Here is a 14848-nt window from a genome sequence, read left to right on the forward strand (position 1 = left end):
TTATGCCAGTTGCAGCATTTTTAATAACCATGTCACTCATGTCACAACTGCGGTGCTTCATGTGACCGGGTGGGCATGTCCAGGTGGTCATGTGACATAGCTTCATTGCCCTAATGACTGTTTGCTGCAATGTTCGAAAGTGTGAAAAACGGTCATAAGTCACTTTTTCAGTGCCATGCTTGTTAAACCAATTACCAGAACAAATCCATTCTCCCTCCCTCTTTCTCTCCTTCATCTTTCTCCCCCCTCTTTCTCTCAATCTTTCTCTCCTTCATCTTTCTCCCTCCTTCTCTTTCTCCCCCTTCTCTTCTTCATTTTTCTCCCCCTTCTATCCTTCATCTCTTTCTTTCCTTCATCTTTCTCTCCATCTTTCTCTCCTTAATTTCTCTTTCTCCCTCCTTCCCTTTTTCTCCATCTTTCTCCCTTTTCTCTTCTTCATCTTTCTCCCCCTTCTATCCTTCATCTCTCTTTCTCTCCATCTTTCTCTCCTTAATCTCTCCTTCTCCCTCCCTCTCTTTCTCCCCCCTTTTCTCTTCTTCATCTTTCTCCCCTTCTATCCTTCATCTCTTTCTCTCCATCTTTCTCTCCTTAATCTCTCCTTCTCCCTCCCTCCCTCTCTTTCTCTTCATCTTTCTCCCCCTTTCTCTTCTTCATCTTTCTCCCCTTCTATCCTTCATCTCTCTTTCTCTCATTCATCATTTTCTGCCCTCCTCTTTCTCTCCATCACTCTTTCTCCAGATGGGGTAGGGTAGGCTGGTGCTGCGTGGGTGGGAGGTGGCCGCAGAACAGTCCTGCTGGGTGGGCAGCAGTCCGAGGCGATTGACACATGCTTTGCTGCCCACCCGATCCAAGCTCCTCGCTGGCCACGTGGCCAGCGAGGCATTTTAATCGCTGGCTAGAGAGATGCTTGGATGCAGGCAGGCTTTGGTCGGCGGCCAGCAAGACACTTGGATGGAGGCAGGCTTCGGTCAGTGGCTGCGTGGCCAGCAAGGTGCTTGGATGGGGGTAGGTCACAGCCAGCAGCTGGGCGGACGCAGGTCAACCACCTTTCCCAGTCCCGCTTCCCCAGGGGCAGCACTCGGCTGTACTTGCCTTCTGCTGCTGGAGCGGTCAGGGCAGTCCGAGGTGGGCAGTCTGAGATGGGGAACAGAGTGGTAGGCGGCTGAGCCAGACATTTAACAAGCGGTTCGGGTGTGCTCCCGGTGAGGAGGAGAGTGCGAGCCAGCAATTTTACAAATGGTGCCGCAACACCGGTAAGTAATGGTGGGGAGGGGAGGGGCAAGGGGCGGGCCAAACCGGCAATTGAACAAACGGTTTGGCCGAACCGCCTAGAACCAGCTGAATCCCACCACTGGTTAGGACCCAGTATTCAGGTCTGTCAAGTTCCATATGGCTCTTGAGCCTATCATCTAGGATATTCGCTATTCCTGCCAGTTTAGTGTCATTTGCAAATTTGATAAGTTTTCCTTCTATTCCCTCATCTAAGTCATTTATGAAGATATTGAAGACTACTGGGCCTAAGACAGAACCTTGTGGTACCCCACTGCTTACTTTCCTCCATGTAGACATACTACCGTTAAGGACTACTCATTGAGTACAGTTTGTCAGCCAGTTACAAATCCATCTGATGATGATGCTATCTAGCCCACTTTTTTTAGCTTACCAAGAAGTAGGTGGTGGTCTACCTTGTCGAATGCCTTGCTGAAGTCTATACTATGTCCTCAGCATTTCTCTGGTCTATTAATTTAGTCACTGTCAAAGAATGAAATAAGATTGGTTTGGCATGACTGTTCTTAACAAACCCATGCTGACTTCTACTTATTACTTTACTCATTTCTAGATGTTTGCAGATCTTTTGATTATCTTTTTCAGTAACCTCCCAGGTATTGATGCTAGGCAGATTGGTCTGTAGTTTCCTAGGTCTGGGTTTTTGTTTTTTCTTATTTTTTTGAAGATGGGAACCACATCAGCTCTTTTCCAGTCCTCTAGTAGTTCTCTGGTGCTCCAGGTTTTTTGAAAGATACGGTACAATGGTTCTGAGATGACATCTGCCAACTCCTTTAGAACTCTGGGATGTAATCCATCAGGTCCCGGTGATTTGTATTCATTAAGAGCAGACAGGTGTTCTATTACTGTTTTTGTTGCTTATTTTAACTTTTATTTCTAGTCTGTCTTTTACACTTATGTTTTTGGTAGTTGGGCTATAGTTTCTTTTTGTGTGAAGACAAATGCAAAGAATGAGTTAAGCAGCTCTGCTTTCTCTCTGTTGCCTGTTATTTCCTTGCCATTTTCTCTCTTTAGTGGACTGACTGTTTCCTTGATTTTTTCTTGTTATTAATATGTTGAAATAAACTTTTTTTATTATCTGGGACTATTGTCACAAGTCTTTCTTTATTCTGAGGCTTTGCTTTCGTGACTTCATCTTCTCAGTTTCTGGCTATCTGCTGATATTCTGCCTTAGTTATGTATCTCTCTTTCCATTTTTTGTACTTGTCTTTTTTGTCATTTAGTTTATCAGAGATATCTTTGTTTCTTATTGGATTTTTTTTTCAGTTGTATTGTGCTGGTCTGGGCTTTTATGATCATATTTTTCAGTTTCCAAAGCTTCTTGACTTGTTTTCCCCTTTAGGATTTTCATCCAAGGAATCTTTCCCAAGTTCTCTGTGAGTCTGTTAAAATCAGGTCTTTTAAAATCTAAGACTCTGGTATGATTGTTTTATTGCTTGTGTTTGCATTATGTTGAATTCCAGTATGACATGGTCACTCTCACCCAAGGTTCCTGAAGTTCCAGCTCCCTCTATCGCTTCTTCTCTGTTTGTGAGAATTAGGTCCAACATAGCTGTCCCTCTAGTTCCGTCTTCTATCTTTTGGACAACAAAGTTGTCAGCTAGATTGGTCAGGAACTTATTCAATTTCTCACTTGGTGCAGAATTAGTCTCCCAGTTGATGTCAGGGTAATTGAAGTCCCTAATTACTATTGTAGTGTTTCCTACATATATTTGTTATTTCCTACATATATTTGTTAATTAGTTAGCAAAAAGTATATATATTTTTTAATAGATTTTTTATTTTTAAATATACAACAAAATCAATACATGAACAGTGTGACCCCTGGGTATAATTCATTTTGATACAAACATCAATAATGATAATTGTAATAATTGTTATATTAATCAAACTTATATAATCCTAGAATTGATATACATGATCATGATTTTTAAGGCAATTATTCAATATTTCAATATTCCATATTAATGCCAATGATATTATAAACGTACATGATAATACCATCTTTCACCGACTAGTCTTTCCCATCAAATTGTTACTTATATTCTATTATATAAAAAGAAGGGGGGATTATATCTGCTTAAATTCCCCCTAAATCAGGTCACTATTACTAATCCTAATATATAAAGGTGTGTATTCATATTTCTTCCTCTATAAATTTCTAATCAGGCCATCATTATATTAGAAAAAAAGAAAAAAATCTATAATAATTTCTTTCTATCCATCGTCATGGCAATGTCATTCTTTTTTTCTTTTATATTGATCCATATGCATTCTAGGAGGTTTTGATCTTTGGTTTCATGCATTTCTGTAGCAATATAGTAGTCTTTTACATGTAGTGCAACTCCACACCCTCTTTTAAGGGTCTTTTATATTTTATATAAAATATTTTAGAAGCTGTATCTTTTCTAATATACAATACTCTGTGGCAGTAGGGATTAGAGGTGCAGACATGCATTTAATATGGGCCAATCTCTTGCGTTATTTACTTCAGAAATGTCTCATTAAATAATATTATTCTATAAAACCTATTACTTTTAAAGCTTTTTTAAAAAAATCTGCCATTTGGGAACATATAGTCATATATAACATACAGTATATTCAGTTTCAAAGATTATACATAGGAGTGAACAGTCTTCAGGGCAGGAGGGTCTACTTTGGTTTTTAATAAAAAAACCTGGAAACCCCCCCCCCCCAATCTGGAGAGAGGTACAGGAAATAGAATTAAAGAATTCTGAGCTCAGCAATTGTTCGAACTCTTAACTTGAAATAAAGCTAATCGTCTTTCTAACTAACAAGCAAATCCTTTTGAATGTGCCAAATATTTTCCATTCAACCATTTAGGGTGAAGAAAAAATTCTTGCTATTGTTGTTAAATAACTGAGAATGTATTGCAAATCACCGCAGTATCTACCAGTAGATGGAAACCCATATCTGCCTCCCATATCCATAATATATTAACCTTCCTAAATTTAGAGGAGTCAGTTTGCAACAGAGAAGCAATGTAGCATTAGCCCATTAGTTTTCATTTCCCCACTGATCACCCTGTTTTTATATTTTATATTCATTTTTTAAAGTTAAGAGGGCTAAAGGCCTTCACTTAAACTTTGTTTCTGGGCTCTACAAATACATACTGAAAATGATGACTCACATTATCAAATGCTTTCTCATATGTACCCCCTCCCCATTTTATCCAGGTAAAAAAGCCAATCTCAGAAATAATGACCATGCACACACACTCTTATGCAACTCCTCTGATGCAGATTGTGGTGAAAAAACAGGGTTTTCTTCCATAATGTGAGAAAGAGCAAAGCATACAGTTCCTATGCCTCTCTATCCTTTGAAACCACTTAGTAATGTTCAAAAGCACCACTATCACCAGGGATATTTTCAGGAGGAAGAGAGACCTACCTGCCAGACAGCAAGAAGGACAAACGATCTATGGATGTCTTGCCCTCCACAGCATAAATTTGATCTTTGGCCAAAGGCAAGACCTGTTCTTCACAGCACTTGATTATTTCTTTATAAGTTTGGAGAGGCACTTGCAAAGGCTGGCAAATTTGTTTGTACAGGAGATCAAATTCTTCAGAAAAAGTGTCTTTACGGAGTTGGTAAATTAAATGTGCTAGCTGAAATGAGCAGATCAGAAATAAAAGCACATTCCAAATGATGATGTCTAATCCACAAGCGTTGAGCCATCCCCATACGACGGAGCAAAGAAAGCCAATGGACAACAACCCAAAAATATAGATGGCACCAAAGGTTCCACTACCTCCCATATAGCCAAGGAGCAGGAAGAAACTAGCGAGGTGATAGGCTGCTCCTTCCATAATGTATTTCCAGTTCTCACACAAAACCGGATTAAAAATTATCCGATCCAAAAGTGTATTTTCTTCATTCATTTTCCTGTAACTTCTACACCTAACTCACTTTGAAATTAATGGAATACACAGAAACCAATTCCTATACCTACACCTCTATGGAGATTTTAGAGAAACATTTCTGAAGTTATGTATTTTCATCCAACAACTCCTGAAGTTCTTTTCCACAAATTGCAATACCCAGCGTTCTTGATGGGATTTGAGACCTTGCTGATGAACTTGTAGAAGCATGAGAAATTCTATCCCGGAAGTGCCTTTTGAGAACTGGAGTGGAAAAATCAAGAGTAGCTAAGAGAGTTTGCAGCTTGTTTTCTCCCCTGCCTTGAGATAAATTAAAATAGACACAGTGAAAGAGCAGCAGGGAGGGCTAAAGGGGTGGGGAAGACAAGCAGAGGGCACTAGTGTTTAATTTGGAATGTATACCACTAAGGCATGGAAAGAAGAGAGAGGCGCTACATAGATAACCATGTTTGGAATTGAAATCCAAGAAGCAAAGGCTAGAACGGGAAGAGAGAGCAGCCAGACCTTTGCCACTTAACATAACTCTGAGAACTAGATTACAGAGTATTGTTTGTGAATACTGCACAGAGTTTTCAGTTTGTTCTCAGATACACTTTATCACCAAAGAGTATTTTTGCAAAGAGGAGGAGGAGGATTTCATCATTACAACTAAAAGCAATAAATTAATAGACTAAAAAGGATTTGAATAAGTATCTTTATAATATGATATACAATCATACAAAAAGAGTGGTATGGTGGCCTAGTGGTGAAGACACTTACTTCCCACTTGGAAGGTTGAGAGTTCAATTCTAAGTAATGGCAAATATTTCTCTCCTAGGGCACAAAGAAAAAATATCTCATGCAAACTCTGTGTGGGATCAGGAAGGGCATCCAACCAGTAAACGCTTCATCCAGTTGCTCTGACTCTACCCCAAATTAAGGGATTATAAGGATCATAAAAAGGGAGTTTTATATAAAAATACAGAAGAGGCAGACAGCTGGGGTATTTAAAAGAATATCAACAGAAAATCAGAATAGGGAAGGACAATTCCTTTTCTGAAATTGAAGCTGGTTTCTTCCATCGCAAGTAATTTATGATTAAAATGAGAAGATTGTCTTCAATTAACTGAGAATACATTAAATGAAGCAGGTAAGAAGTTTAGTGTCCAATTTTCCATTTGAATTGATATACCTTATATTCAAGAATTGTCTTCCATTGGGGTAAATATTAGCTATAGAAAGAAAATATAGTCTTTATAGTACTTTCTAGGTTTGCTGGCTCCCTTGTTTTGTGGAATACTTTGAATCTATTCCTGGCAACATGGGTCCAGAAATAGGGACAAAGTTTGTGAATGCATTTTGCATAGTGCATACCATATTCTTCCTTTTTTTACTCTCCAGTATGCATTCTTATCTCTCTAATTCTAAAGCTAATTTTGGATTAAATCTAATCCAAACAAGCATATTAGTAACCGAGGTTGAAGCATTCTGGCACAGTACAAAAGGAACAATTCTCCCTACTCCTAAACTGGATAATTTTTGTCAAATCTGTTCTGTACTCAGTGGAAAGTTTGTTTTGTCATTGTTGTTTAATTATCAAAACTTTGTAACAATTGCTTCAGGATGGAACCAGTGTATTCTTTTTCCAATGTAGTGAGCTAAAGTGACTTTTATTTGGCATACTAATCTTTTTCAGCTATTCCACTTATATAAACTTTTACTTACCAATTTATTTAAACTATGATTTAAAGGAAATTGCAAACTATATTGGGAAAAAAACTAAAAAGAGTAGTGTTGTACCCACTGCATTTATTGGGTGAATTTTGATAAAACCAAAATTCATCAGCACTTGGGAGGATTTTAAACCCATTGAAATTTCCATGTTTGTCCTACCCTTAGTAGTACATACTCCTTATCAATCCCACTGAAAGGTCATAAGCACGTGTTTCATCAAATATATTCAAATACATATTATCTTAATATTTTGAAACTGCTTGGCAGCATGAACCAAAATAACAAGAATAAAAACATAACTTTTGGGGGGAATGGTGTTATGAATCACATGTTCTCTTCAGAACATGAGCAACCGGAATGAGTTTACTTTAGGCTTACAATTGGGGAAAGGAGAACAAGAAAGTTAAACAACAAAAATAAAACAGCTCAAGAAATTTTTAGATGATTTTTATTAAAATGTTATTAAAAGATTAAAAACTAATGCAAACTATTATAAAGAAGAAAAAAAGCAAGGAAGCAAGCAAAGAGAAAAGAAAAAGTGTAAAAAAAGAAAAAAGTTGAATTCAATTAGGAAAGAAAAAAGATACAAAGAAATAGCTTCTGATGTTGTTCACATATTAAACCTGTCTAAAAGTTACATCATAATATTTTTTGTCTATAATCTATCCTGTCTAACCACGAAACTATAAACGACAAGGTTTTCCCCCCATTTTTATGAAAAAAGTTCATAAGAGGTTTCCAGAGTGCCAAAATGTAGTGTGTCTTTCTGTAATCAAAGAAGTTCATTTTTTCAAGATAGTCCTCAGGAAATAATGGCATTTGGGACTAGAATTTCCATCATCTGCCTATCTTCTGCCCATCTAGTTGCCTCATGCTCCATTACCTCTGTAGGGTGAGGAGAGCACAGAGGCACAGAGCAGCAGCGCCAATTGGATGGCATAGCAAATGAAGCAATGAGCAGCAGGGAGGCTAGAGAGCCATGGCAAACAGCGTGCAGGGTGCAGGGCTGGTAGGGTGAGCAGAGCGCAAGTCAGCAGAGCTGGCAAAATGAACCAAGTATAGAGTGGCAAACACACTTGGGGTTTTGTACTGTGGTGCTATGGTGGCAGATTGTGGCATGGGGCTGGAGGTAGCACTCCTTGGTGGTGGCTCTAGGCGAAGTAGAAGCTTGGAAGCAGGGGCAGCTGGCTGAGATTGCCGAGAACCCTGACCACTTGCTCAGCACCAGTGCTGTTGCCACGGTCAAGGAGTGTCAGTTGCATGATGGTCAAAAGGGCAGAGATGGAAGAGTTAAAGAGCCTCTGCCAGCATGTGTTCAATATTCTTAAGTATGGGCAGGCTGACAAGCACCTGAATGTTGATCAGATGACCATGGGATGATATAACAGCTGTAGTATATAGTATAATATATATAATATAATATGGGATGATATAACAGCTGTAGTATATAGTATAATCAGTATAGGAACCTGAAGGAAGCAGAATGATTCCATATATAGAAAGATACTGAGACGAATAGGGGAATATTTTAATGCAAGCTAGTTTTAGTCAGCATACCATTTTGTTGTGGGACTTAAAAGATACTGGGTTAGAAACGAGGAGACCACAACTCCTGCTTTAGGCACAAAAAGCAGCTGGGGGATTTCGGCTAACTGTAATCACTCTCAGTTAAGAAGGTACTTTCCAGAAAGGGTAAAGGGTAGTATTGTCATAGTGCAATTTTTCATGCATGCAGAAAATATATATACTGACCTTTCTATTTCCCCTCACACTGGTGAAGGCCTCCAGAACAATGCTACCAGGAGCTATCTCAATCAGCATGACCAGGCAGCTGATAACATTAAGTTCCAGGCAAAAATTAAGAGGTTTATAAATGAGGTTAATTTGACTTGAACATACAGTACAGGGTCAGGATACTTGATTAGGATATATTAGTATTATAGTCTCTTAACTACTTGCCTTAAAGAAGTATGAAGGAAAGGAAGTCCTTTTAGAGAGCTATTGCAACCTGGATGTCTGTGAGAATGTGTTTGGATTACTCAATGCACTCTACATGGGGCGGCCCTTGAAGATGGTGGACTCACCCCATTCCTAAGAGGTCCGTAAAGGGGGCGTGCATAAGCAGGTGTGTTACTGACAGGAGTCTTACTGTCCCCATTTATCTGTATTTACTTTCTTTGTTCATGTTTATGTTCATACTTATACTTGCTACCTTGTACATGCTTGACAAACAAACAAACAAACAAATAAATAAATAAAATCATCTAGAACAGACGTTGTCTTACCTGAACGTCTATTTTCAGTGCGCTATGAGGATAATCCACGCATGGGTTAACTCTCATCTATTTGCCAGAGATTGAGTGTAGATTTTTCTTTTTTTCCTTTGACCACTGGCAATGGGCCCAGTGCAATGACTATCTTCCTGTGGCTGCCATCCCAGGAGATTGTGGGTCCCCACTTATCGAGCCATGAGAGCCCCAAAATTATGGGGTCTGTCATTTGGGGGGCGACTATGAAGCAGTGGCATCCCAGTTCTAACCTGATGAGCTCCATGAGTCTGGTGGCAGGGGCCACGCCAATTAGCAAACTGTCTACCTGTTTAAAGCTGATGGGCTGTAGTAGGGGGCGAATGCATGTGCCTAATTGCTCTACTATGTGGGGGCTAATTAGGAATCTTGTGCAGCGGTGTCTATGACCGCCTCCACTTCCCCCTGGGCATGTATTTTTCTGCCCAGTTCAGCAATCTCTCTGCCTCTACCATGAGAGCCTGGGAACAAATGCCCCCTTCTCAATTTATATGTGCTTTTGTGGCCACATTATCTGTTAAGATCAACACATGCTGACATGTCACCATGGCCCAGAAGTGGTAGAGGGCAAGGTGAACTGCCCGCAACTCCGGCCAATTGATGCTGTTGTTCCATTCCGCTGGAAAACAATGTCTCTGGCCACTTGGGAAAGCACTTGTGCCCCCCAGCCGGATAGGCTCACATACAATGTCACTGTGACGCATTGTGGTTCCTGGAACATGCAGCCCTTCTGAAGAGCCACCGATGTCCACCAGTAGAGGGAAAGATGTATGCATGGGAACAGTTACTTTATTTATTATTTATTTTATTTATTTATTTAATCATATTTATATACTGCCCTATCTCCCGAAGGACTCAGGACGGTTTACAGGCACTTAAAAAACACATAAACACATAAATACAATATAAAAACAACTTTGGACCTAGAGTTGCTGCCTCCTGTTCTCTGAAATGGCAGTAGGAACCATTGCAGAGGTCGCACATGCCTGCGTGCTCAGGGCACGATTATAAAACACGAGATCATTTTCCCAAGCAACTGAGACAGAAGAAGCAAGGGAACCGACCTCTGGGAAGCAACTTGTGACACCAACTCCTTGATGCTGTGTTGACGATCTGGAGACAGGTAAACCTGATCCCTGAGTGAGTCGATCACCAAGATGGAGGATGCGGGTGGTAGTCTGCAGATGACTCTTTTTCAAGTTCAAGGAAAAGCCGTGGCATTGAAGTATTTGGATGACAGTCTCTAAATACTTTGTGGCTTGCGCCCAGGTGGATGACAAGATTAATATGTCATCCAAGTAGCACAGAATGCATACTGGAACCAACCCGACTGTTGCAGCTACCGCCAACAATTTGGTAAATGTCCTGGGAGCTGATGACAGGCTGAACGGCATGGCTCGATATTGGAAGTGACAATTGGCATACGCGAAATGCAGAAACTTGCTATGCACTGGGTGCATCGGGACATGTAAGTAGGCCTCTTTGATGTCCAGAGATGTCAAAAGATTGCCTTCCCGTATGCATCCCAAGATCGATCTAAGGGATTGCATTTTGAATCGCCAGTATAGAATAAATTTGTTGAGTTGCTTGAGACTCAAGATCCCTCTCCAGACCCCTGAGCTCTTGGGCAACAGGAACAGAATGGAATAGAACCCAGTCCGTTATTGTCCTACCGGCACTGGTTCAATGGCTTTTATGTCCAATAAATGCTGGACCTCAGCATCCATCAGCTGATTTTTCTGTGGATGCCAAAATACCGGGCAGGATAGGTAACGGGTTGGAGGGCTGGAGCGGAATTCTAAGGTGAGGCCAAGCCCCACTGTCCGAAGAACCCAAGCGTCTGTTGTGGATAACTCCCATTGATGACGGAAATGGTGGAGATGACTGCCAATGGGATGAAGAAATTGAGCATCACTTGCCCCGTCTAAAGGGTCTAGTAACAGTCCCCTGAAAGGGTCTCTTCGCTGGCAGTTGGCATCTGCCCCTGTCTCTGAAGGGCAGTCTGTCTGAAGAGCGGTCAAACCCCTGGATGTTGAGGGATGTTGAGAGTAGGACCCCCCGGGCCCAGAGTCAGGCAGAAAGGGCAGGCGCTGTGAATATGGTGAACACCTGTGGTCTGGTTTCCTGTATGAGGAAGGTACCACCTTCCTCTTGTCTTTTCCCCTCAATCAAAATTGGATCTAAAGCATCTCCAAAAAGAGCAGATCCTTTGTAAGGAGCTTAAGCTTTCATATCTGCTCTCCAATGGCGTAGCCATAAGAGGCGACGGGAAGTCACTGCTGACACCAAAGCTCGAGAAACAAATTTGACCGCATCCAAAGATGCGTCTGCTGAATATTCAGTAGCAGCCACCAATTTGTTAATATCTTGATGGAGCCTTGTATCATCTGGAGGAAACCACTCTTGTAATTGACGCAGCCATAACAGGGATGCTCAGGTAAAAAAACAATGTCGATGTTGTAGCCCTAATGGCCCAAATGGCCGCTTGGTGAGTCTTTCTAAGGGCAATCTCAGCCTTCCTATCCTCTGTTTTTAAAACTTCCAGAATGTCATTAGACAGTATTGTGGAAGATGCATCCACAGTAGGGAGTTGTAGAAGGCTTTCTAGATCTGACGCCGCGCTGTAAAATCTTTTATCGTGACCACTAGGCACAGCTAAGGAACCTGGCTGACTTCATTGTTTCTGAATCACCTCAGCAAAGAGCTGTGGGCAAGGAATAAATTCTGGATCAGGTGTTGGCACAGAAAAAAGGTCCTCATGTGGATTAGGGGTCCTTTGAGATTGGTCTACTGGAGTCTCCTCAATATCCATATTAGTCGTGACTTTTGCTTTATGAAGCAACAACTGAAACAGACAGGCAAAAGAGGCCTGTAAAGGCTGGTCTAGCCAGTAACACCCCCTCATCATCTGAGAACTCAGGATCACCCTGGTCCTCCTCTCCTGCCCAAGAGTCTACATCTTCCATCAAGCTGTGCTGAGAGGGAGAATCCTGTCTTGGGTCCTCCGGAGTCTGAATTTGAATCTGATGCTGTATGTTGGCCGAAAGGGAGGGTAAATTACTCCCTTGAAAAAGCCCTGTAGCAATAGCTTTTATGAAGGCTTCCATAAGCAGAGCTTGAAGGTCCAGGTTAGTCCCGTACCTTGTCCCTCCCCGGAGCGGAGCCCCGCTGCAGTCGGGGTGAATGTCACTTCCGGGGCTACATGGGGAACCTGAGGTGCCCTTGTTACCTCAGACTGCGAAAGGCCTGGTAGAGAGAACACATCACCTCAGGACCCCGCAAAGTGGTATTGGTGCTGCTCATCAGCCCCTCCCAGTGACCAGTTCTGCAATTGTTCACACTTCTGTTGAGACACAGGAGCTGACACCTCAGAGCCAGTCAACACAGTTTCAGCAGTAGAAACGAACTGAGGCCTTTTATTCTGGGATTATTGTTGAGCCTTCAAGAATTGTCACTCTAAGGCCTCATGGCGTCTCTTTGCGTCTTTATTACTGTGCGAAGACTTTGCAAGAGGTAGAGGCGTAGAAGGCCTACTGTTGCTTACAGTACTTCTGGAGGCAGGCTGCGAGCTCTTTTTGCCAGGATTACGTGCCTTATGGTTTCTAGTGGGGCCACTAGATTGGGCAGTGTTAGGAGATAAGCCAGGATCAGCCATGATGCTGTTACTCCTGGAAAAGGCCAAATTCAAATCAGGGTCCTGAGCGAAAAATGTCCAGAACACCAATGGTCTGTTGGCTATAGCCCAGTCCAACGTGATAAGTCCGGAATCTACTGTCTGAGCCTTCAATGGAAGTCCCCAGCCTAGTGTTGTTGTCTTCTGACACAAATAGGACCAGCCATTGAATGAGGCGCAAGACTGCAGTTGTCTAGTCAGCACTGTTCAAGGCCCTCCAAATAGTCAAAGGTGCGAGAACAAATCATTCTCCCAATGCCCACACAGCAGCCCAAACAGGGGTGATTAGAAAGTGCAGGAGTGGACCCCCAACTCCCTTCGCTATAGTCAATTTTGGTGGGAAATTCAAATGTTCCCTTCCCACCTATGTGGCTCATTGAAAAGAACGAAGGAAACAAAGTGGCATGCAAGCAAGCAAACCCAACGAGTGCCTCTGCAGTGTGTCACTCACGATTGACGAGAGAGTACACCGACTCTCTGCACACCTCTGCAGATGATGAGGCCAGGAATAAACACAGGTGCAAAAGCAAAAAGCTTTCCCAGCACCGCAAAGCATCGGAAATCCTGTTTGCCATGGTGACCCGGGCAGTGACTCCAGAGCACCCGAAACTAAAGGAGCTACGGGCGGTGGCGGTTCTGCCGGCAGATCGGGAAACCAGCTCACCCGCCGGTGGCAATCCAGCAAAATTCACGCTGGAATTTTGCCCAGAAAGGGACAGAACTCCAAGTGCTGCTTTACAATACTCCAGGTGGTGGCAGTTGGCCTAGAGCCCCAGGAACAACTGGCCAGCCGCCAGCAGCTTAGAGTAAGCCGCAGCCGCAAGCTGTCCTCCCAAAGTCATAAGGAAGAAGATCTTCAGCTCCCCAGACCAAAATTAGACCAAATCAAGGCAAGAAAAATAATAAGAAAAAAACAAATATAATCCAATGCTGGAAATAACTCTTATCTAACTGCCAGAGCAGTGATACACACATCTCTCTAGCTAGACTGAGTGAAACAACTGAAGCTCAGCTGAGCAGAGGAGGCATGGTAAAAGGAAAAAAAGAAAAAATCTACACTCAGTCTCTGGCAAATAGATGAGAGTTAACCCATGCGTGGATTACCCAAGCAGTGCACTGGAACATAACTGATCCAGAATGCAGCAGCATAAAGAGTAAGTTAGCCCATGTAACCCCTTTGTTGTGCAAGCTGCACAGGCTTTCAGTTTTGTTCTGGGTGCTAAACAAAGTGCTGCTTATCAGCTTTAAAGGTCTATTCCAGTGTTCCCAAACCTTTCCAGGCCTGGTGGGGGGGGCATGTGAGTGGCCGGCGCAAGTGTGCACTTTCAACTCCATTTGTGCACGAATGGAAGGCACTTGCGTTTGAAGCTCCACTCACATGGAGAGTGCTTGCGCAAGTGGAGCTTTGCATAAGCACAAGTTCCCTCTGCTCAAATGCCCTCCACTCGTGCAGGTGGAGCGTCACACAAGCACTTGTCCACTGCTCGCATGGCCTGGTTTCGAACAGGCTGTAATCTGATAGTGGGCTGTGGCCTGGGATTGTAGACCCCTGGTCTGTAAGACACCTATACTTTTCCCTAAGAAGTTCTACTGGTCCTATCAGGTCAGAGTGAGCAGGTCCTAAATATTGCTATCTGATGGAAGCTAGGTAGTGTGCCTTTTTTTATAGCAGTCTCTTCCCTATAACGCTTTAGCCTCCTGAAATTCAGCAGACCTCTATCAAAGTCCATTTTATATTACTCCAGATTGACTGTCTAAAGGCGATTCCAATAAAATGTTAAGCAATTCTTAATGGTAGGAGAAGGTGGTCAAATCTTCTTTGCTTGTTCTACTAGAAACTGGACAGAATGTTTTCATTTGTATTATTGCACTAAACAAGGGGCTGGACTTGATGACTTAAATGGCTTTTCCAAACCCTTCATGCTTTTAAATTAAGATGTGAGTAATTCTGCCACTTTAGCAGTCTT

The 14848-nt window shown here is 42.2% G+C and overlaps 1 protein-coding gene across 2 annotated transcripts in view; it reads right to left on the reverse strand.

The window, feature by feature from the left end:
* Positions 1-14755, reverse strand: part of POPDC2 (popeye domain containing 2) — a 45887-nt gene extending 31132 nt beyond the window's left edge. For both annotated transcript variants that reach the window (XM_058174233.1, XM_058174232.1), the window contains exon 1: positions 4699-14755. In XM_058174233.1, the coding sequence (XP_058030216.1) occupies positions 4699-5189 (491 nt within the window). In that variant the 5' untranslated portion in view covers positions 5190-14755. The remainder of the gene's footprint in view (positions 1-4698) is intronic.
* Positions 14756-14848: the final 93 nt, after the last annotated feature.

Source organism: Ahaetulla prasina, chromosome 2, assembly GCF_028640845.1.
Source record: "Ahaetulla prasina isolate Xishuangbanna chromosome 2, ASM2864084v1, whole genome shotgun sequence".
Taxonomy (NCBI): Eukaryota; Metazoa; Chordata; class Lepidosauria; order Squamata; family Colubridae; genus Ahaetulla; species Ahaetulla prasina.